Source organism: Leptonychotes weddellii, chromosome 3 (assembly GCF_054177405.1).
Source record: "Leptonychotes weddellii isolate Sample4059 chromosome 3, ASM5417740v2, whole genome shotgun sequence".
NCBI classification, from domain to species: Eukaryota; Metazoa; Chordata; class Mammalia; order Carnivora; family Phocidae; genus Leptonychotes; species Leptonychotes weddellii.
Genome location: NC_138371.1, coordinates 86,851,520 through 86,876,260, shown reverse-complemented (window position 1 = coordinate 86,876,260; position 24,741 = coordinate 86,851,520). Strand labels below are relative to the sequence as shown.

The 24,741-nt window shown below is 43.3% G+C and overlaps 1 protein-coding gene across 8 annotated transcripts in view; it reads left to right on the top strand.

The window, feature by feature from the left end:
• Positions 1 to 24,741, top strand: part of MGAT5 (alpha-1,6-mannosylglycoprotein 6-beta-N-acetylglucosaminyltransferase) — a 332,440-nt gene that overhangs the window by 189,302 nt on the left and 118,397 nt on the right. For all 8 annotated transcript variants that reach the window (XM_081814571.1, XM_081814572.1, XM_081814568.1 and 5 more), the window contains 5 exons: positions 969 to 1,045; positions 2,120 to 2,209; positions 17,782 to 17,853; positions 19,512 to 19,673; positions 23,074 to 23,243. In XM_081814571.1, coding sequence (XP_081670697.1) covers positions 969 to 1,045; positions 2,120 to 2,209; positions 17,782 to 17,853; positions 19,512 to 19,673; positions 23,074 to 23,243 — 571 coding nt within the window. The remainder of the gene's footprint in view (positions 1 to 968; positions 1,046 to 2,119; positions 2,210 to 17,781; positions 17,854 to 19,511; positions 19,674 to 23,073; positions 23,244 to 24,741) is intronic.

The window sequence follows — 24,741 nt, the reverse complement described above, 5'->3', positions numbered from 1 at the left end:
CTTGCCAGAGGCCTTTCTGGTGTGGGCCCTGCCCGAGCTCCTGTCTGACCACTCGGTACCTCCCACTTTGGCATTCCCCTTGGAGCGTGTCCCTGCATTTGGAGCCTCCCCAGTTCCTCAGACACCATCTCTAGCTGGCCCCTTCACCTGATGCACTCCTGCTTCTTAGCTGAGATGTCACTAGATCCAGGAAGCCTTCTTTGAGCCTGGAGACTGGTGTGCGTGCCCTGCCCTTGGTCTGCTCTAACATAATGTCTGTTACACTGCTGTTCAGTGGTTTACATATTTGTCTGTTGTCTACCACTAAACAGTAAGCTTTTTAGTTTCTTTTTAGTTTAGACTCTGTCATCAAAAGGAATCGGAATCCACTTGAGCTAACTAATAGAGGGGGAGTTGATCCGTGAGGAAATACCTGAAGCAATAAGGAGATCTCTGTAGAAATTTAAGGACCAGGTCCCTAAGGAGCTGTCCCTCGCAGATGTGTCTGGTGGCTTTCTCCTTCTCTGCACACCAGCTCTGTTTGCCTGTCTTTAGCCGGCTGCTCAGTTCAAGCACATGTCCTGAAGCTGCTCCTGACCTCAGTCCGTCTGTGTAGCTTAGCATGGCCCTGCCAGCCCTGCTGGTCCTTCCTCATCTCATGGCTCCATTGCCTGGTCTCCAGTTGTTTGGATTCTGTTGCCCAGGTGCAAATTTCCCAGCAAGCACTGTGACTGGTATAGCTCATCCTTTCAAGCGAGGCCACATGCCTCATTGGTCTCTGGCCATCCAGCAGGTGGGCTGTCCTTGGGTCAGGTCCTCGCTGCAGACCAGCTAGACCTGCGGCCCGCTGGAGGGGTTCCACGGGTCAGAGCATGGCTCCCAGTATAGACTTCCTTTTTCTGTTTCTTTCCCTGCCCCTTGCTTGCAAGGGTGTTAGGTTTGTGTTTCATGAACTTTATGGTATCCTTTGTTCTCTTTCATCTTTACAGATATCATTAATGGAGCTCAAGAAAAATGTGTATTGCCTCCTATGGATGGCTACCCCCACTGTGAGGGGAAAATCAAGGTAAGGCAGAAGTAATGTCTGTTCATTCCCATCATCTTCAGTCTGCACTGATACCCTCTTCCTTCCCTTCCTCTCTCTGGAACCCCCCAGTAACACAGATGGCAAGCAAGCCCTTTAAGGGAGTCATTTCAGGGGTGCCTCAATCCTACCAGTTTGGGGCTGTGGCCATGACAGCCCTTGTCTGCTTATGCCAACTCCATGGGGTTAGTCAACAATGTCTCTGACTGGTCAGACTGAAGGAGCCTGGACCACTTCGGGTGCCTCCTGTGTCTTTGAAGCTGCCTTCCCCTGGCGTTCCCAGCCTCCAGCGTATGACCCTTCAAGGGCCATTGACAAGGAGCTGCCATTATGTAGGGTCCAGCTTCCCTCTCCCCCAGTCCCCAGGGCCCTGCCATGAGGTCTCCAGATTGTGATTTAAATGTCACATTAGCATTTGCAGCTGAGTAACCAGAGACCCTTGAGACACTCTTTCACTCTGAACATTTTTTTAAAAAATCCTTTTCATATGGCCTGCTGGTATGCAAGAGACCACTCCACTGCTCAGCAGTTTTCAGAGAAAAAGTCTTGGTTCCGATGTTTGCTTAGGATGCTGAGACCAAACCCCAGAAGCATTTGCATGGTTCCTGTTTGGGACTCATGCGTGCCTTACACACCTTGCACGCCTGCATTCACGCTCTCTTGTTCCAGGCCCGGTACTGGAGCTTGTGAAACTGTAGCTCTCTGGGGAGAACTGTGATTCTCTTGGTTTTGATGCAGGGGTCCCCTTAGGCAGTTCTTCTTGATGAAAGTCCCCTGGCCACTGCCTGTCCTGGGCTTTACTGCCCTGTATGTCTTGCAGCCCTCCTGTACCCTGAGCACCTCTGCTTAAGGCCCAGCTCAAGCCAGTGTCTCCCTGTGGATCATCTAGGAACTGGGCATCGGTTGTCCTGACCTCAGCTCAGTGACTCTGAGCCCCAGTCTGAGCAACTCACTGCTCCTTGCCCCTCATACCCTTGCCTTCTCTGTCAGCGGATGTGCGGGGCCACCGGTAACGGGCTGCTTATCAATGTCCTTACCTGGCTCTTGTCATTTCAGTGGATGAAAGATATGTGGCGCTCGGATCCCTGCTACGCAGAATACGGAGTGGATGGGTCCACCTGCTCTTTTTTTATTTACCTCAGTGAGGTGAGTCACTTCTCTGGCTCTGGGGTGTGGAAAGGTGTGCTTAATCAGTTTTGCAGCTGAGCCTGGAATTCGAAAAGTTGAGAAACGTGCGCTGTTTTTACATGGTGGACCTGTGGCTCCCTTCTTCATTATTTTCCCCTGCTCCTAAATAGGATGATTTCTTTTTCCTTGAGGGGAAAAAACAAGCTGATGTAGCTGTTTATATTTTCTTCCCCCGATTAAAAAAAAAAAGTCTAGTAAGATACATGTAACATAAAATTTTCCATCTTGACCATTTAGTGGGAATTAAGTACCTTCATGTTGATATACAACCATCACCAGCATCCATCTCCTGAACAATTCATCTTGCAAACCTGAAACACTACCCGTTAAACAGTGACTCCCCATTCCCCCCTTCCTCCAGCCCCTGAACACAACCATTCTAATTTGTCTCACTGATTTTGACTACTCTCACTACTCCTATAATCTATACAGCATTTGCCTGTTTGTGACTGCCTTATTCCAGTTAACTTGATGTACTCAAGATTCATCCATGTTTATAGTGTATCAGAATTTCCTTCCCTTTCAAGACTGAGTAGTATTCCATTGTGTTATACCACCATTTGCTTATCCATTTATCCGTTGATGGATACTTGGGTTACTTCCACCTTGTAAATATTGTGAATAATGCTGCTGTGAACATGGGTGTGCACACAACTCTCTGAGACTCTGCTTTCAGTTCCTTTGGGTGTATATCCAGAAGTGGAATGGCTGAATCATATGGTAATTCTGTTCCTATTTTTTTTGAGGAACCACCAAACTTCTCCAAAGCGATGGCTCCATTTTACCTTCCTACCAGCAACACATGAGGGTTCTAAGATTCTCCGCATCCTAGTCAACACTTGTTGTTTTCTGTTTTGTCATAGTAGCTATGCTAACAGGTGTGCAATGGTATCTGATTGTGGTTTCGTTTGCATTTTCGTAATGATCAGTGATGTCGAGCATCTTTTTCATGTGCTTATTGGCTGAGTTAGCTATTTCTTACAAGCTGAGTTATTTACTTTTACCTTTTTTTTAAATCTTTTTAGCTGAGCCTTATTTTCGTTTCTACCCTTAAATTCAAATAGCAGCTTTTTTTTTAAGGGTTGCAGGACATTTTATGGGCCACATGGAATTTGCGTGTTGTGTGCTTCGATGATTTCAGTTTCACCTTGAGGAAAATGGAGGGGGTGGGGCAGAGTTAAGACTGTATGGGGCAAGAACAGGGGAAGAACTGAGTAGGGAATCAGAAGCCGGCTTCCCCTCCACCCTTGATGGACAAAGGCAGCACTAGGGCCTTGTGAAATGGGTGCTGGCTAATTTCAGAGGGTATATACTGGGGTGTGCTATTGCTCTTTGACCAGTAGCTAACACCAGCTCCCTGGTGCTACCACGCAGGAAAGAGAATGCCTCCATTTTGAGGCTAATGACGTACTTCTGCAGTAATTTTTCGCATGAGACTCCGGCACCTCTCCTCTGTGTCACAGGGGGACAGGGGACAACTTTTAGGGATGGAGGCTAAACCAGTACATGTGGCCTTGAATTCTGTGGGGTTTGTCCCTTTCCTTTACCTTTATGTCTCTTTCCCTTTTGAGAGCCACTCAGACTTTTTTTGTTTTATGTGGTTGCCCTATGGCCACCCCATGGCCATCGTGAAGAGGCCTCAGAGCTAATGATAGTTGAATTATCTCTTGGAAATTAAAAGCACGGTGAGTTGGTGTGTGATGCTCCTCATTAGCAGGCTGCTGGCAAATTAATTGTAGCATTTATTTGAGTGTGTTTTGGGCTGGGGTCGCCTGTGGCCCACCTTCTCATTTCCTTCTCCAGAGGAGTAAGGCCTGGGGCCCTGGGTGAACCTGCGTTCCAATGGGAAGTCAATTAGAAGCACCTTCCCTGCCCCGAGGAAAAGGTTCCTTCTTCAGTTTAATTTTCAAAAGTTTCCTTCCCCTTTCCATCTGATAGAATTTAGCCAGAGTCCAGCTGTGCTCCCTGATTGACGGACTGGGCTAACTTCACGCCTTCCTGAGACTCTTCATGTTGGGCATACTGCTGAGGTACAGCTAGAGAATTGCCTGCCACTCCAGCCTTCCCTCCGTTGCCCGAGCCAGAGCCAGGAAGGTGTGGGGGAACAGTCCAGATGGGAAGGGACTGCGATTATCTGTGACCTAGTTCCCTTCCTGTGAAGCTGCCGCCCGGCCCCACTCACAGTGGAGGAAGGATGTGGCTAAGATGAGAACAGGGAGCCTCTAGTGAGTGTGGGGCAGATGGGGCTGTGGAAAAGTGTGATGGATCACGTGCTCTTAACACTGGGGCAGGCGTGTCTCACTTCAGAACCCATAACTATTTTTCCTCTCTCCAAGGTGTGGAATGGTGCTTTCTTTGCCTTTTTCTCTCCCTCCTCATGCAGAGGATCGGGCTTTTCTTTCTGTTCAGCTGAATTCGGTTCAGTGATCACTTATCGAAAGTCTGTCATATACATTGGATGTCAACAATTGGTGAGAACTCCGTTTTTTGGCACTACGATGTGCACTCAGGATGAGCCTAATGGAAGAAGAAGAATGGATGCAGGTAGCGGAGCCAGAACAGGGTGGAGCGAGTTTCCCTACAGACAGAACTAGGAACTTCTTTTTAATTTAAATCTGAAAATAACCTCGAGACTCTGGCCTTTAAAAAAAAATGCATTTTGAGGTACCTGGGTGGCTCAGTCAGCTGAGCGGTTGCCTTTGGCTTAGGTCATGATCCCAGGGTTCTGGGATCAAGCCCCGCATCGGGCTCCCTGCTCAGCAGGGAGTCTGCTTCTCCCTCTTCCTCTGCTTCTCCCCCTGCTTGTGCTGTCTGAAATAAATAAATAAAATCTTTTCAAAAATTGCATTTTATTGTAGCATCTTAATAGGTACTCTGTGAGAGTTGGAGGAGACTCTCACCACTATGGCCTCTTGGACGAGAACTACTGCCTTAGAGCCTCATCCCCGAGGTCACACTGTTTTTGATGCTTTCTAAACACTATACTTCTGGACAAGTTACTTACCCTCTTTGTGCCTCATGTTCTTCCTTTATAAAATAATGTTTTTAACTTTGTTTTTTATCTTTTTTTATTTTTTAAAGATTTCATCTATTTATTTGACAGAGAGATAGAGCCAGAGAGCACAAGCAGAGGGAATGGAAGAGGGAGAGGGAGAGGGAGAAGCAGGCTCTGCACTGCTCTGCACTGTGGGGCTCAATCCCAGGCCCCTGGGATCATGACCTGAGCCGAAGGCAGATGCTTAACCATCTGAGCCACCCAGGCGCCCCAACTTTTTTAAAGGATTCGGCTGTGATGATTCCTGAGTGTCTATGGGAACGTGCGTAGAATAGAGCCAGGCAGATAGATGACACTCAATAAACCCAATTGAGGCCTTTATGGTTTTTGATGTTGTCATTATTTGCGGACCGTTAGGGGGCGTTTTTATGTGGGAATTTGGTTTTGTTTTACAATTAGAACCAATTTCTGGTTCTAACTCTAATTTAATTTTAGATCCTTTGATTTCTGGTGATGTAGAAATGCAGCTGTTACCCTTAACTTCTTTTTTCTGCATACGATGCTCGTGTTTGCATTGGAACTTGGAGCTGGCTGTCTGGAGCGGCAGTGTGCCCCTTGCCACCATGAATCTGAAATGACCAGAGGTGGTTCTTAAAGCCAATTAATTCTGTACTAGTATTTTTTTTTAATCCTGGATAGCATCCGTGTCTCTATAGTGCTGTTTTTGGTCTAGGTTTTTGTTTTGCTTTGTTTTCCCTCTTGCTTTTCCTTGAAACCTTTCTCCTTTTGTTACTTGGTTTAACTGCATATCCTACGCCAGGTTTCTCTTGCCACTGGGAAGACAATGAAGAGAGACCTCTTCATTTGATTGGTTTACTTGACCAACAGATGTACCAGTCACTTTTATTCTTCTCTAAATCTTCATCGAAGAGCCAGTTCTGGTTTCCATTTACGTTTAACCTCAGGACTTTGACAGAAACGAACAAACAAAAAAAGCCACAAAGTAACTATGGTCACCAGTTGAATCCAGGCACTGAGATTCAGCCCAGGCCTGGGGGATGGCCCTCAGCTTTCATTTTCCTTTCCTTCAGTTTTCAGTGTGCCAACTTCCACTGCATTACAGGGCTATGAACTTCTGCTTGTACCCTCACCAACTCGATAGTCTACATGTCTTTCTTGGTAAATCCCAGATAGAGCAGCCCGCAGTATTTCCCCTTACGTTATGCCCGAGGATGCTTGTGATGCATCTGATGCTGGACCCGGGACTGCATATGGTGTGAGTCCATGCATTGCCCTTGTTGGGTGGAAGACAGTAAGAGAAAAATGACACAGTATTGAGCCTCACTGTATGCCAGACGCCTCAAATACACCCAGTCTCATTTACCGCCGCCCCCCATACCCCCAACCCTGAGTAATAGCCAAATCAGAGCAGCTCAGAGAGGCTAAGTGCTTCATGCTTCTGCACTTTGCATTACTGTTGCCCCTTCATGTCAAAGAAAGACTGAACTCGGGTAAGTAAGTGATTTATTGCCTTTAACTCTGCATTCGGTTCTGTGCTCCAAACCTATTGTGTTTGAAATATGGCTCTAATTTAGCTAGTTTGCATTAATGAATCTTCATGGCCAGTTTTCGAATACTCAAAATTTTGATACCCTGCCCCCCAAAAAGAGAAACAGCACTGATTCTCCTGAGGATGTACCTCGTGAAAGCCAGGTGCTCAGCCTTTCCAGGTGGTGGGAGTGAATGAATGATTCATTAGGCAGCCTAGCATTTCCAGATCATCGGGCAGTTTATTTTCTGTATCTGTTTTTGCGAGCCATGTAACTACTCCTGTTACAGAGACAAGGCTCTATAAAGTAATTACTCCGTCATTGTTTCAGGTATATTAACTTAGCCCTCTGCAGAGCCTTTTACCGCTAACAGATTTTATGAAACTTAGAATGGATTTCTTTACCCCTGTTGCTATTACACTGGTAGATGGAGCTGAAACACCTGACACCCACCCATTTTTATCTCTTTACACAATTATTCTAGACTTACTAATTTGTGCTGTTCTTTTTAAACACTTCTGTTGCTGTTGCATGTATAGTTGCTCGAAAATAAGCAAATTGCCCAGCGATCGATGGCCGGGGCTTAGGATATATACAAGCTGTTGCTTCAGACGCCAATTTGGGCTGGGCGAACGAGTGTGCATGCTTACGTGCGTGTGTGTGAGACTCCCTCATGAAGGAACAAAGGAAGCAATTTCATGCCTTCCTCATCAATCTGTGTCTTATATTTCAGGAACAACAGGCATAAAGGTCTTTGCCTCTTTCTGTTTTCCCTTGGCAATATGTAAAACTAATATTGGCTGAGCATGCTATTAACCTTGAGTTTAAATTCAGCGTACTTAATCCCTTGATTAATGCCAAGATTAATGCCCAACAGCAAAGGTTGAAAGCTTAAATGTTTGTGAATGCGAGCATGAAATGAAATCCTAATAACCAGTACAATGATTTGGATTTATGGGCTGTGTTGGCTGCTAGAGATAACTTGGAAATGGTGTTGCATAGACTAATTTGTCAGAGTGGGCAGCAATGAAGAATTGACTGTTTCAGCTGCAAGAGAAAACCTGAATGAAAAAAAACATAACTAACATTTTGGGAAGGGTCAGGGAGTACTTTAAAAATATCCCTTGCCTGTTGCCTGAGAATACCGACACATGCCTTTGAAAGGTCTAGCCATTTGAGATGGGGAATTTCCTGTCTGTGAGATAATCATTTCTGGGTAGTAAAGGAGGTAGCAGAGATTGATGATCCGGTTCTTTTTGCTTTTTGAGGTCAGCCTTTCCTTGTACCTTTTTCATCCGTGTGTTTTCATTGCCTCATTACCTGAGTTCTAATGCATCCTTCGAAAATGGATTTTTTTTTTTTTTTTTTTTTAACGGTCCTGAGTCTGTCAGTCCGCTAACTGATCTGTCGGTTCTGTCCATTCAGACCTCCCCCTCCAAGTTTGTCTTCTTGGCAGCCCCTCCCGTTTGTAAGTTTCATGTACCGCATCACTGGTACTTACACTTCTTGCTCTGGCTGCCACCTGACAGGCATGAGCAGGGCACATGACAGGACGGGCCAAACCCCGCACCAGCACCTCTTGGCTCCTTGAAACGCACGTGGCAGACAGGGTTTCCGGGCAGCCGTCTCCAGCTTGTGTTTCACAAACTTTTAAGTACTGTCTCTTGTAATTATTATTGTACACCAATAAAATAACTGCAACATTTTTATGTTTTGAACTTTTTTAATGTGGAAAATTTCAGACATACGAAAAAGAAGAGTATAACAAACTCCCATGGACCCATGACTGAGATTCAACAATTGTCAATTCATGGCCAATATCTTTTCATTTACTCCCCCAGCGCATTGTCTTGAAGCAAATTCCAAAGGTCTTAGGATCCGTGAATGTTTCAGTATGTATCTTTAAGAAATCCTGTGACTACTCCCAGTGTAACTGATAATACGACCTCATATCTAAAATTAACGTTAATTCCTTAATATCATAAAATACCAGGTTAGTGTTTGCATTTTCTAGGCAGTCTTATAAATTAAAGTTTATTTATTTGAACTGTGTTTCAAGTAAGGACCATATACTGGAATTGTTGGTGTCTCTTAAGTCTCTTCTTAATGTTAGGTTCCCATCCATCTCATTCTTCCCTTTATGTTTTGTTTTTGTTTTTTTGAAGAAACGGCTTCGTTTGCCTTAAATAGGTTGTTATACTCTGAATTCTGATGATTATATCCTCGTGTTATTGTTTATTTCCTGTAAATTGATAGTTAGATCTGTGACTTGATCAGCGTCAGGCTTAATATTTTCTTGCAAAACTTCTTCATGAATGGTATCGTCTGCTTCTGTCAGGAGGCACACAATGCCCAGTGTCTCTATTTTAATGATGATAACAGCTATGGATGATCCGCGCCTGGGTTCATTAATTCATTAGGAGTATCTTCTTAATATATCAGGAATACTTTTTTTTAAAATTTTATTTTTAAGTAATCTCTACACTCACTGTGGGACTCAAACTCACGACCCTGAGATCAGGAGTCACGCTCCACCGACTGAGCCAGCCAGGCGCCCCTTAGGAATACTTTTATGAAGAGAAGTGACTCTCCATCTGCATTTAGTTACCATGAGAAACAGCTCACATAGGAACCCTTGTTTCTCTGTTGGCTTCCTAGCATCTTTGACTGGTGACCAGTGCTTTGTTTGTTTGTTTGTATGCCTCTTGGTTTTTATCATTATGAAGTCATCAGTTGAAACCTATTTGTTATGTTCTACCTACTCCAGTTGTTTTCTTACCGGCTCTCCAACTGCCCTTTTTCTGACTGGTGGGAGCCGATTAATATTGTTTTCTGGATCCTTTTGACATGACCCTGATAGTTTCAAATGGTTTTTACCTGTCTGGTATGACAAAATCTTCCTGGTTCCTCTGACACAATTTCTACCCTAGACCAGGAATTGGCCATTTGTCTCAGGACCACCGGTTCCTCTCAGTGGGAGACCACAGCCTAGGTGCCAGAAGCCTCCATCATTCTTGGGTTTTGCTGAGTGCTGGGGGATGTAACAATTAACAGAAAGATGAGCTTTCCTCCTTAAGGTTTTGTTTTGCAGGGAGAGACAGACAAAACCAAAAATAAAATGTGTATCTTTTAGATTGTGATAAGTACCATGGAGAAAAGTAAAACAGGAGAGGGTACTAAGAAGTGCTTATGACAAATGATGGTATCAGTTTTAGATAGAGTGGTCGGGAAATGCCCTACTGAGAAGATGAGAGGATGATATTAGAGCACCAGTTTGAAGAGAGTGAGAGAGTAAGAAGTGCAGATGTCTGGCAGAGGTGTTCAGTCGGCAGTGGCAGCAATAAGTGCAAAGGTCCTGGGGTGACCATGAGCATCCAACAATAAAAACAAGTGCAAGGAAACTAATCTCCAGGGAGATTTTGTCTGTTTTGTTCACAGGGATAATGGTGCCTGGCATACATATTTATTGAATGAAATATCCTATTTAGAGCATTTTCAAAAAATAGGCGATTGATTTTTGTTTGGAGTAACTTCTCCCAGCTATCACCTTTCTAAACTTGAGAAAAATGTGAAATTTCTAACTTTAAAATCTGCTAAAACATTAAGTTTGAGGCATGATGAAGCAGGTGTATTTCAAGCACTTTTTCACAATTTAATATAATGCTCTTTCATATTAGGTCTATAAGGCATGCAGGGACTAAGAGAATGGAATGAGCCAATTATATTAGAAGGCACAGCTTTCTTGGCCATCTTTTATTCTCATTGTCACTTGAGCATTATTTGCCTGCTTCTGTGCTTCAGGCAAAATTGCATAATAACACAGAAGAGGTACTCTGTCCCCTGTGTCTAGAATGTGACTACCTCTCTAAATCAGGTGCCTTTGGCTATCAAAGTGTAGATGCGGCCCCAAGGGGCCTGTGTTGCCACTGTGCCATGCACAGCAGGACGTGCGCCCGGGGAGGGGTGGTTATGGGAAGCATCGCTGTGCATCCCTGTGTGGTTGGCTGCAGAGGAATTCGTTTCCTGCCTCTCCTGTGAGGAGGAAGAGGCTTCCCCTGCGGTGATCTGGGATGGATTTTTGAGACTCTGTGACATCCTGCCATCAGCACCCAACTGGTTTTGGGCATGTGGAATACTTACTGTAGCTTTTGTTGAAGTTCTGCCCCTTCCCTAGCCCCCAGAGAATGGTGTTGGATTGCCCCAGCCCTTGGCGCTCTCTCGCACATGTTTGGTCCGGAACTCTCTGGTCATGGTATTCCTGCCTGCCTTGGTAGGGAGCAGTCGTACAGTATTAGAGAATACACAGGAGGCTCCATGGCCTGTCTGGATACAGCTACGTGTGTGTGGCCTAGAGCTTTCCGCCCCGTTCCTCTTCAGTGAGATGAAGGGAGAGCCTGCCTCACCTGCCCCAGTGTGTTTCCAGAAGGTTCTCATGAAATGACGACAGCGGGTAAGTGCCACCTACGTGGAAAAGAGGATCATTATGAATATCTTTAGTGCTCAAGTCACGTCCTTGAACTATTCATTCACCACTCCAATAATGATCGAGACCCTACTGTGTGCCTGGCACTGTTCTCAGAGCCCTGAGCAGGCAAATCGAAGTTTCTGTTCTGAAGGAATGTCATTCGCACGGGGCACAAAATCATTTCCACAAGTGCTGAGTGTTCCAAAGGGGAAAAAAAAAAAGGTAGAGTCAAGGATACAGAGCGGCCAGGTAAGTAGGTCAGGGAAGGCTTCTCTGAGGAAAAGTCAGGGCATAGTGTGGAAGTCACAGAGTCACACATGGAACTCTCTGGAAGGAAGACTGTTTCAGGGAGAAAGAATAACAAATGCAGAAGCCCTGAGATATAGGGTTCCCAGGTAAAATACAGGGTACCCATTGATATTTGAATTTCTGATAAACAATAATTTTTTAAACTATAGGTAGGTGACAAATGCTACATGGAACATACTAATACTAAAAAAAAAAAAAATCATCATTTATCTGAAATTCTAATTTAACTTGGTGTCCTTTTTTTCATACCCTCCTGCCCCGCACCATACAAACACACATTGGGCCGCCCTTGTGAGGTAAGAATGTTCTGTTTGGACTTGGAAGGAAGGTCTCATATGAAGGGCAGGGTGAATGAGGCAGCCAGGGTTCAGGTCCCATTCTGCAGGATCTTGGTATAAATTCCAGGCTTTATTCTAAGCACAAGGAGAAAGCCTCTGAAGGGTTTGCGTTAGTGTAGGATATGATCCACTTTCGGCTTGAAAACAATCCTTGCTGCACAGAACAGACGTTGGGGGGCAGGCGTTGCCCACGGGGAGCTCTTACTGCTTTCATTGCCCTTACAGCACGGCCACAAAGTAGGAGCAGAGCAAACTTGTTCTGAAGGGTTTCCTATAGAAGCTTTAGGCAGTTACACTCTAACACTGAAGAGTGGACTGTGCTGGCGGGACTGAGGGACACAAAGGTCTGGGCTCCGTGCGCATCACGTGGTGATTAAGCGCCGGGACTCGGGGACGGCACAGATGGCACGTCAGTCCTCAACTGTGGGTCCTCCCTGGGCCGTGTCCTCATCCGGCATGATAAGTGGCCTTTCCCAGGGGATTATTTGAGGACCAAGTGAGGCTATGTGTGTCAAGTGCTTATCCTAGTGCCTGGCTCCTAGTACAGTGTAGCTTTTATTTTTATATTTAGTCTCCCTCGCCCTGCCCACCATACACACCATACACAACTGTTTCCTAACCATTTGGCCCAGATATTAATCAGCTCAGGTGTTTGGTGCAGAGGACCAGTCTAGAGAGCTGAACCACGTAGTGACGTGTAGACATCTTTTACCATTTGCATTGGCTTTTTGAGCCTTAGAAAGGGAAGTGGGTGGGGCATGGAGCAGAGTAGAGAAAGCTCTTTTCTTTTTTAAGCATATACCTTCACGAGTAACTTCATTTGATATGTCATCAGTATGACGAATACATGTATGTAGGTAGTGTGTCTATCTATCTTCATATGACTAGTCAGTGTATTAAATGAATAGATACATAGTCAGCTATATCCTTTTGATATATAACCAGCTAGCCTGGATAGGATGATGTAGAATTATCTTTTTCAGATCTTATAGTGTAATAGGGTTATTAAGAGGTCAGCTGAAGGGTACCTGGATGGCTCAGTTGGTTAAGCGTCTGCCTTCGGCCCAGGTCATGATCTCAGGGTCCTGGGAACGAGCTCCGCCTCTGGCTCCCTGCTCACTGGGGAGTCTGCTTCTCCCTCTCCCTCTGCCACTCCCCCTGCTGGTACTCTCTCTCACTCTCTCTCTCAAATAAATAAATAAAATCTTAAAAAAAAAAAAAAAAAAGTCAGCTGAGCCGTCACCTTCATTTGGTAAGTGAGAAAGCTTGAAAGCTAAATGCTTTAAGTTTATATGTCTAGTCATTGGTAGAGCTGGGCACAGAGTCCATTTTGGCCAATTCCAGATTCGGCGCTCTTTTCCCACTCAGCAGTCGTCTATCCTCCACTAAGCTTGGTCTTTAAGGGAGGCTCTAACGTGTTCTGGTCAGGGGAGCGATAGACCCCAGTTGTCACCCAGTCTTGGAGCTCATTGGTGAGCTTGCCTTGGCAAGTTCCCATCTCCTTGGAGCCTTGACTTCCCCACACGTAACCTGGTGATGGTACCCATGTCACCTGGCTCTTTAGGGATGGGATTAAATGATGTAATGCATGCAAGCTTATTTTTTTCCCAGAGATTCTGACTTATGTAAACCCTCAGTAAGTGACTGTATGCTTATGTAAGGTAACTCCTTTAGAAATTATTCCGTTAATAAACGTTCATTGTAAAAACTCATAATGAGCAGATTAGCATAAAGAAGAAAATGAAAAGCACCTGTAACACCCTCATCCAGAGATAAGCTCACCTTTTTTACACATTTTTCTCATTTAGTTTTGATTGCACTTACTATCTGAAAAATACAACATGAAATTCTACACGGCAGTGATCCATGAGAGCCAACACTTCACATTAATCACGAGAGAGGCCATAGCAGTGCCTGTTCATTATTCTTTCCAAAGAGTCAGATGTTACTACAAAGTTATACCAGTTGTACGTAAATTCATGCATATATATGTTAAATCTCCTACTAGTTTTTGCTGTAATTTTATTGCTTCTTTGCCCTCTTTAAATTCTAACTTGAGCTATATATGTATCTACTAGTGGTTTCTTTTTTCTTAAATATAACGAATTGTCCATTCTACAGGCCTTGCAAGTAAGTGTGACCCACATGAGTTGTTTAGGGACTTTGTTTTGACTCACATTGGTCATAATTAAGCTGCTAAGCCTTCTCAGATCAAAGAAGTTTAAATCATTGGGAGGAGGCTTGTCAAAAATCAAATTGGTTTATTTTGTATCTCCTTATTCCAGAAAGGTGAATTATAGGTCTCTCTCTGTGGAATATGTGTTAATGTTCCAAAGTTCTAGACTGGCTGGTCTTTTTCTGTTTTTCCTGCCTCTTCAGTTTGTGGCCTGAGAATCGTGCGCTAAAAAGATGGGTTCTGGGAAAGGAGTTTTGCCTTCAAATCGAAGGTTATTTGAGTCATGGTTTGGCTCCTCTATTGATTGTTATGTGCGTGTGCCAAGAACGCAGGTGGTTTTTGGTGCTTAAGAGGTACTATGGTGATTTGTGGACTATTTGAAGGCTATCCATTTCCTTTCCTGGCAGAGGTCTTGAGGCAGGGCTCCCCAGCTCCCAGGAGCCGGGCAGGGGTGGGAGTGGACAGTGGGAGGGTCCAGCCACATCCATGTCCCTGCACCCGGAGCAAATACAAAATCCTGTCCCAGGGAGAGCACCAAGGGTCACAGTTGGAAAAGTGTGGCCAAAGGCGTGGGTATAGGAAGGCACCAGGCTGACAGAGGCCATGAGGGTTCTAAGAAGCAGAGAAGAGATGGTAAGAATAATTTGAACTAGAAGAGCTTCCAGAGCAGGAAGGCAGTGGGCTCATTCTAGGGTCCAGCTTTCTTGGGAGGATGCTGTGCTGGGGGGTTGGACTCATTAAATGGCCCTGGGTAAATCAGGCAGAAAACAAAATTAGGGATTAGGAAGTTGAGTTATTAGCCTTGAGCAAGACTTTCCCTGAGTGTTATTAATGACGCTCTTATTTAGGAAAATGTTGCTCATTTGAGGGCTGTTTGTTTCAGTACTTGGAGTTACTGCCAGTGCTGGCTTTCTTCCAATCTTGGTAATCCTCTGAGGTTTCAAGAAAAAAGTGGTTTGGGTCCCCCCCCCCACCCCCCGCTTCCCATGGAGAAATTGGTTTATGTATAATTTAATTATTTTGTTAGCCAGTCATCCTGACTGTGTACAAAACCAGCAACCTTAAAAACCCACCATCTTCATTTGGTGTCAAAGATGTTCATAATTGGTTTTTCCTCCATTACGAGTGAATATATAACAGGAAGATTTTTTTTTTTTTTTGAAGATTTTGTTTATTTATTTGAGAGAGAGAATGAGATAGAGAGAGCATGAGAAGGGGGAGGGTCAGAGGGAGAAGCAGACTCCCTGCTGAGCAGAGAGCCCGATGCGGAACTCGATCCCGGGACTCCAGGATCATGACCTGAGCTGAAGGCAGTGGCTTAACCAACTGAGCCACCCAGGTGCCCAAGATTTTTTTTTTTTTTTAATTTATTTATTCATTTGACACAGAGACAGCTAGAGAGCGAACACAAGCAGGGGGAGCGGGAGAGGGAAAAGCAGGCTCCCGGCCGAGCAGGGAGCCCGACGCGGGGCTCGACCCCAGGAGCCCAGGATCATGACCTGAGCCGAAGCAGATGCCCAGCGACTGAGCCACCCTAGCAGGAAGATTTCTCGCTAAAAAGCTAAAATGCACTGACTCCGTTTTCTGTACTTTCAGCAATGCCCTTGAAACCTTGCGAAGTATTATCCAGTGATTTAGAGTAACAAGAACTGAGATAAATGATCACTTTCAAAGAGGAATTAAAGTCCTGAGTATTCTGTAGGGAAGTCCTATTTTAGAAGATCCCCTCGGACAGTATTTTCATCTGAGTGAATTTTGAGAGGTTCTTTTGAGGGTGGAAGAGCAAGGAGGGAATGTACTTTTCTTTGTCAGTATCTCGTCTCGCTCATGTCTCTCCATTTGGTTGACTTTCTTTATGCACAGTCTTGTTTCATCTTTCCCTATTAGGCTATTTGTGGGAAATTCTTTATCCTGACGTGTGGCCGTGAACATGTCGTTACTTAATTTAGTGTGAGGCTGACTTTAGATCTGTACCCTGCTCGCTCCTCCTCATCCGTTTTGTGTGGGGTTGAAGGTCTCACGGTGGAAAATGCTAAGCTGCAGTCCATGGGAAGCCTTCATGTTATAAATATGCCTCATAGCAATATTTTATTTAGTCCATTTGCAAGAATTTAATTTGAAGTAAATAATTCACACTGGCCAAAGATTCCAAGGTACAGATGTTTGCACTGCTGCTGGGACCAGCTGAGGCTTCACCTGCTTATAGGCTGCTTTTCTGCTGGTTTTCCCTCATTTCTCACATGTGTGGAGCCCCAGATATTGCTTCTCATGGTGATATTGCTGCAAGGTCTCCATAATTAGACATGGGCATCCAAGGCAAGTCAGTATTTTCTTTTTTTTATGAGTAGAAACCATTTCAGCTTTCCTCCTGGGGAGTCCTTTTGAGTCTCTGAAGTCATTCACAAATACGGTAAAGTCTAATTTTGCTCCACAAGAAAAAAAAAAAAAGAGAGAATATTGCTCTTTTCCTATCCAGGGATTCCACCCTCCCCCAAGCTTTGCTGCCCTCCGCTTATTGCTTTCCCATCAGTTGCAGTAGCAGATGGCTTTATGCAAATCACGCAGTTATTTTGGTCATAGTCAAAATCACCTGGCATTAAGAGCAATTTCTAGATGAGGGAAACTGCTGTGTGTGTTTGAAAATGCACCCAGAGCTGGAGGGCACACCATCTCGACGGAATCTGTGTTCCTGGCAGAGAAGGCTGCGGCCTTCCAAGGATGCCCCCCCAACTTGCTCCGTGTATTTCTGTAGGTCCACCTAGCCGGTGAAAGATCGCAGAAAAAGATATTTTCGATGACTGTTTATTAGCCATCTTTAATAATCTCATCACGTACGTGTACACAGGGGATATGCTACCTTGGTTGGCATCATATGGCCAGTTTTAACAAAGAGGCCAGCAATATTCGTCACTGCAGTTTTCATCTTTCTTTTACTAAAAATTATAATTTTTTTTTTTGCCTAATTTTCTTCGGTAGCCTCTTTGAAGTAATTCCTGTAAAATTGGGCACTTTTCCTCTTCCCCTCAACTCTCTAAACTTCTTTGCATTGACAAAACAATCCATCTTCTAGAGTGGCTCTTGCAAGATTGCTGAGGGTTTTTTTTTTTTTTCCTTCTTCCTTTTATCTCTTTCTCCAAGTTTTTACCATCTTCTTCCTTGAAATGACATAGTGTGAAGTGAACAGCCAGAAAATGAGGGAAAGCCTTCATCAATTAGCCTTAAACAATCAGCTGCTTTCCTAATTCTGAGATAAATGATGGGGCTCTGTGGCTCAAATGTCACACGGTTTCCTTTCCAGACATGCCTCAACAGATAACGGATCATGCCTGTCCTTCCCCTCTCATTCCCCTGCAATCTCCGTCTTTTACCTTGCTGCTCTGAGACGCCCCCACCCCTCTCCGTCTGATATAGACGCATGAGGCTTACCGGATGAAGGAGTCAGTCACTGTGAAGTACTTTGAAGGACAGATAGAAAGTGTAATTGTGGGCTCCTTGATTCCTTTGCTGCTGCTGTTCCGTGTGAGAGGTCCCCTGCGTCTGTGCTGCTCGCTGAAAGCATGAAAGTCTAATAGTAGTAACAACCCCCTTAAATGTAGTGCTCATTGTGTGTCAGGAATGGTGTGCTTGGTGCTTAGTGTGAGCATTACGTGGTGTACAAACGAACCAGCAGACTTAGTGTCTCTCATGTATTTTTCAGGTTGAAAATTGGTGTCCTCATTTACCTTGGAGAGCAAAAAATCCCTATGAAGAAGCCGATCATAATTCATTGGTGAGTGATTTTTGGAAACTAGGCTTGTGATTTGGTTCTCATGCCGAGGGATACCTGCGGAGTCGGCTAGACATGCCCGCTGTAACCTGAAATCATGGTAAACTGAAGAACTTCTTTCCGCAGCCCTGTGGAAATGTGGGTGATCGAATCAGTTAACCAGTAGTGTCTGTTTCTCGAGCGATTCTCTGGGGGGTCCTGAGTGATAGGCTCCTGAGAGGAATGAGACCTGGTGCCAGATGCGGGGCGCTCAGCGATCTCATAAGGGTGACAGGTGAAAATCATGACCACACCCAAGTAAAAGCTGAACTACAGGCCGATGGAAGTGAGTGAGAAAGCAGTCATCTCAGCCTGCATGGGTTAGGAGAGGTTGCAAAGAGATGATGACATTGGAGCTGAATTTCAAAGGATGAGTGAGTTCACAGTAGATGAAGGAGAGGAAAGTGTGTCTGATGTGTGGGGGGGAAAGGTGCTCACACCAGAGTTTGGTGTTTTCAGGGAGTAGAGCGCAGTTCAGTGGACAAGGCCATAGGGTGTTGGATGAGCTTTGGTGGAAGATGAGATGGGAAAGATCAGTAGGGACCATGAAAGGTTTTCTGTGCCATATTAAAAGCTTATGTCTTTATTCTTTAGACCAAGGGTCAGCAGACTTTTTCTGTAAAAGGCCAGATAGTGAATATTTTTATCTTTCCAGGCTGTAAGGTCTCTGTTGGAACTGCTCAGTTCTGACCTTGAGTGCAAAGGGCAGCCATAGACAGGATGTAAATGAGCAGGTGTGGCCATGTTCCCGCGGAACTTTCTATACCAAAACTGGCAGCGTGATCTGGCCTCCCCGCCACAATGTGCTGACCCATGCAGTAGGCCATGGGAATCTTGGGAGAAGGTTGGGTCAAGAAGGGATCAGGTGAGTGTTGAGAACAAAGCGCATGACTGCTGAGGGATGGAGTTAGCATGTTTTAGATGTTACGAGAAATAAATAGGAGTGCTACTATTTTTCTGTTATTCCGATCACTGGTTGTACCCAGCTACATTAGAAAAATGTTCTTCCTGGCTTTTAAATTATTCTGGCCTGAGTCTTAAATTTTATTCAGCTATGGTAGGAAAATGGTATTGCTGGCTTTTAAATTCCTTAAAAAATAATGAACTTTTGTTTGTTTGAGATTGGGACAAAACTAGAAGATGAGCATTTATTTCCCTGCTTAACTTTGTGGGCAGACTAAAGCTTTCTGGCAACCTACACAATGCCAAGCAGCCTGTTAAGAATTGACTTTACTTTTTCCAGGAGTCTGCTGCCTTGCAGTAGATCCAAGTGGCAATAAATTCGGGTGCAGAGAATTTCAAGGTACATCGAGCATACTCATTGTAAAAAAAAAAAAAATGCATTTAAATGTAACTCGGGGCTTTGCAATGACTGTGCTGGGCCTTTCTCAATTTCTCATTTTTTAATGATGTCCCATACAGCAGATCAGCAGTCAGGGGCCTTTACTTTAATTTGTAATCCTGGGGCCTTGAAGTAAAGCTGTGCAGCAGACAAGCCTCACTTTGGAAGCCCTGCATTTAATTGACTAGCTCTTTCAAGTTTTCAAATGTCACATCATGACAGCCATTATGCCTTCTGACTTTTTATCTTCTGTTCATTTTTATTAAATTTCTGTTTCTAGGCGGAGATTCGTACAGATTTTAATATTCTCTACAGCATGATGAAAAAGCATGAAGAATTCCGGTGGATGAGACTCCGGATCCGGCGAATGGCTGATGCGTGGATCCAGGCAATCAAGTCCCTGGCAGAAAAGCAGAATCTTGAAAAGAGAAAGCGGAAGAAAGTGAGTCTCTGATGAATTCAGTTCAGTTAGATGCCAGTTTTCTTTTAAAATTCAATTTTGCTTGGAAACAAGACTAAGAGAAATGTCATGTCTCAAATGATATTCCCTCAGGGTGAATCTGCTCAGTCTCTTGTACAGCCTTTTTTGGGCTTTCCTTTCCCCAATTACAGTAATCCTGCTTAGCAGGGACCAGCACACATGTTTCTTGGGTGAAGCCAAGCCCAGTATCTGCCTGTGAGATTTTCCTTTGAACTATCCTGACTGTCCCCGTGGCATCAGGAAACTTAACCCTCTTGGCTTTACCCAGATACAACCTTGGAGAACTTGTTGTTACATCATCTTGGCAGTCTCCTGGTTGTGGTATTTGTCAGTTCTGGGCTTTGGGCAACTGGTGCGTTCCATTGCTGCTATGTTGAGTTGGTGCTTCTGCTTCTGTTCTTGAGGGAGAGATACTATCAATTAAACTGGGGCCAATTTGTCTGAAGTTCATGAGGATTTGCTTAGAAAACCTCCGGGAATAACCCTGAGCATGAAAGATTTTATAGCCTATAGTTATAGGTTAAATGGCCTTGGCTTTAGAGTAACTGTCCGGATGACAACAGAGCAAATTAAGCGATCTCTACTACCCGCATCTAAAAATTAATTAAAAATGACTTTGGTGTTCCTAATTTGACTAATTTGATATCCTCAAAAAAAGGAAATAGGGATGATGAACTTGCAAAACCCCAAGTGACAGTTTAGTGGTTCCATTCTGCTAAATCCCTTGAATTTATGAGACAGTAGGTCCAAATGTTCAGGCCCCAGATAGTCCTCTGTAGAAGAGAATTAGGTCAAAAATCCAGGTGGGCTGTAAGAAGAACTAGAGTATTTTTACATAATCCTATGCAATAATCTCTAGGATATATTGACCTATATATAGGTCAATAAATAGTAGATGGAGAACAGTGAACATTATTTTTAAAAGGAAGAGATAATTTTATATATCTATATACCTACATGTATGCATAAAGATATGTGCATGTACACACACATGATGTATATATAATATACATTTATGCTTGATCATATTTTTAAAAATGGATAAACCATGAAATTAAAGGAGATGGATAGTGGAGCTGGTTGCATAACATTGTGGATGCACTTAATGCCACTGTACACTTAAAAATGGTTAAAATATTAAATTTTATATTAACATCTATTGTACCACAATAAAAAGAGTCAAATATGGGGAAGGAGGGAGGCAACAGGATTAGAAACTAGACTTAACTAAATATATCTTTCTCTGTAGATTTGATACTAGAATCACTTGACATAGTATAAAACAAAATTGAATTATGGAAAAAAAACAGTATCTAAAAATTACAAAGAAAATAAGACCTGAGCTGACTACGTACCCATTTTTACAGCAAACACACAAAGAAGGACTGTTCTTAGTGACTAGAACACAGCCAGTTGAGCATTTCTGATGGTATATCACAAAGGACAAAAAAACTGCAATATACCTTAAGAGAAGTTTTACTGAGTTTTACTAAGTTTACATGTAGTAGGTGGTGGTGTAGATATTCTCATTCTGAATCCCTTCTGCATATTGGAATAAAGCTTAAGGACTTAATGTTAGTATCCTGGAGAAGTGGGATTTTCCATGTGGGAGAGAGGAAATAACATATGTAAGATGGATAATGTTATGCAAAGCTACTGTAATCCTGAGTTTGAATGGGAAGTACCAGTGTGAATTTATGATTGGTTTTATCCTGGAGGAGAAATAAATTTCCAGCTTCGTCCACTGAAAAAGGCTACAGACAATGATTAACTAGAGTCCCCTTACGCACCAGAACTTGATCTTTAGATGCCATTTCCACTAAATGGTATAAGAGGTTCTTGGAAAAATCGTTGGTTAAGGTCTGACACAGAAGTTGTACATGATGAGCCGGGAACATCTGTCATACCGGGGAGCAAAGAAACTCTCAAAGACTACTAGAATTGTGTCAGAAGAACTTAGAAGCCAACTTGAATGTCCTCCCATTGGCAAGATGGGACAATTTGATAATCCCTAAGGATAATAACTACAGCTTATTGAAACGCATCTAATATACTTCTATCCATGATTTTATAATGATACCTTTAAAAAGCCTCATTGATGGTCATTAGAGTATGCTAACAAACAAATCTGTTATTTTGAAAACTGATAAAGGATAAGAGTGAAATATTTCCCGGGCTTTTTCTATGTAAACCATACTTCAGCAGAGCCAAATAGTTGATTGGGGGGGGGGGGGTAGTTTCTCTTTATAGAAGCATTCCAGCTAATAAAGGCAGAAGGAATAATAAAGTATCACCATTTTGCAACCCCTAATGGATGAGTGCATCTAGTTAGTGATCATCAGTAGCTGCTAACATCACCAGAGAGCCCAGACGTTCCCACTAGTGGAAGCACACAGTACCACCTATGAAGTAGTGTTGCCAAAAACATCAAATATGAATTGAATCATGCCCGCGGATCTGATTACTAATTTACTATAAATACAAGGGGTGGAAGAATCTGTTATATAATCAGCAAAACCCTAAGTGTGAGAGACTCTACTGGAAATACAACCTAGTCTCTTTGACAGATTTAAAACTCTCCCCACCCCCAAAGGATGGAGTTAAAGAAGCCTGAGAAATAAATGAAACAATTATAGTTTATGCAATTTATTTGACTTCTGACTTGAACAACTGTGCTTGAAAAAAGGAACAGTTGAGGAAGTGTAAAAGATAACGATATTGAATGATATTAAGGAATTAATAGCTATTTTAGGGGTGATAGTGATGTTATGGTTATGTTTTTTAACTGAAGGTTTGTTTCTTTTAGAGATACAAACTGAAGTATTTGCAGTTGAAAGGATATGATCTCTAGGATTTGCTTCAACAAAAGCTAGAGGGGTTGGGAGAAAATGAGGGGTGTACATTAAGATCCTGAGTTAATAATTGTGAAATTTATATGATGAGTACATTGGAATTGACTGCATTATTGTGTCTGATTTTGGCTATGTTTGGAATTTTTTACGTTAAAACCTTAAAAATATTCCAGCTGTGGGGGAAAAAAAACCCAATATTGTTAAATGATAATTTTATTGCCCTGGCTTATTCTCCTTTAATTCTGATTTCCCAAATGTTATCCTGCTTTTTAGAAACAGACTGTCCGTATGTCATTTTCATAGCCATAAAAGGGGCAGTAGTGACTTTATTTCCTTCCATTTCTTTGTACCTTTTAGAAAAATCTTACGCCATGTTGAGGTTTCATTAGAACGTAAACATCACTTTAGAATTGGTTGATTGCTTTTGGTGTGTTACTATGGAGTTTGTACTTGGTTCAGTGGGAATCAATATATGCCTCTCCTTTGTTTTGTTTTTTTTTTTTTTTCAGGTCCTCGTTCACCTGGGACTCCTGACTAAGGAATCTGGATTTAAGATAGCAGAGACAGCTTTCAGTGGTGGCCCTCTTGGTGAATTAGTTCAGTGGAGTGATTTAATTACATCTCTGTACTTACTGGGCCATGACATTAGGATTTCAGCTTCACTGGCTGAGCTCAAGGAGTAAGGAGATTACTTTTCAATTTTAAAATCAGAATACAAAAAAGAAATTGTAAACTCTTAAAACCCTCTATTAGTGTGTAATTTCTTGTGGAGGAAAATGAAAGTGATAATTCACTAAACAGGAGATAAGAAGATTATTTTCAGGAGCTAAATACATACACTGTGAAAAGGATAATATGTTTTCATTGTAGTTGCAGGCTCCAGAGGCTTCATAAATGAATGCCAGAAAATTCAAACTAAGGAGCTTATTCTTTGCTATTACAGGTGCTTCCAACATGTGCAGCACAAAACATTATTGACTTTCCTAATTCCCTGTCTCTTGCTGAAATGCATACCATTCCCTACTCAACTTCAAGCCTTCCAAATCTTAAAACAGGGCAGGTTCCTGTTTATAATTTAATTTGGATAGAATGAGTTTCTTGAAAGCCCTGATCCAGTCCTCTTTTCAGTAAAGCCAACTTTCCAGTCTGAGTCTGTTAACTCTACCTGGCTTTCCTAGTTCCCTGAAACCTTCTTCTGGCTCTAGCCGTCTCTTAATCTCTTGTAGACTGACACAGCATGGCTAGGCAGGAATGCTTCGCACCCCTTCACTCCTTTGGATAACTGCCCATGGAGACTTTCTTCCCAGCAGCCAAGTTATCATGTTGCAGTATGCCAAATGCTCCAGAAGAAATACCTAGAGTGAACATTCTAGAGATGGAAGGGTGTTTAAAACAAAATATGCTCCCCCCACCCCTACGTTATTGTCCATGACATTGATGCCCAGAGATGTCACTTGTGTTAGGGGCCAAGGTCCACACACCTGAGGAGTGGCACTGTTGAGATGAAAGCAATAATATCAGCTGTCATTTTTTAAATGATTTCTACATGCTAAAACTGTGATCAGGGCATTAGTTACAACAGGAGGGTCAACAGTTAGGATAACCACAGTATTGATGACGACTATTAGCAGCTAACGTTTGTTGAGCACCTACTGTGCATCGGATACTGAGCATTTTACGTACTGTTTACACAAACTTGGCAGTGAGTGCTGTTGCTTTCTGCATTTTAACGATGAGGAAACTGAGTTGTTTAAGAACACGTGGAAAACACGTGAGAGCCAGGACTAGAGCGAAGCCTGTCTGACCTCAAAGGCTGTGCTCTTGACCACTCTACTAAATTGCTCCTTTTGGATCTAGATAAACCCGAGGCCTTCTGAACCCCTCCGCACTACCCGTGTCCCTTCAGCACGCTGCCTCCTGCTTGCTTTAAAACACGTTGTGTACATGGCCTGCGCAGTTGAGGCGTCCCTACATTCAGCAGTCATTCAGTGCTTTCTGGGCACTGGTTCTCGGTATGGGGTATACAGAGATGACCAGCATGTGTTCAAGGAAATGCCAGTCTTTTGGTAATTACGGCTAATACATCACATAATAATTACACTAATTGCAATGTGATTAGTACTAATTGAGGCATGGATGCTATAACGTAAGCCAAGAGAGTACAGCAACAGTGACTA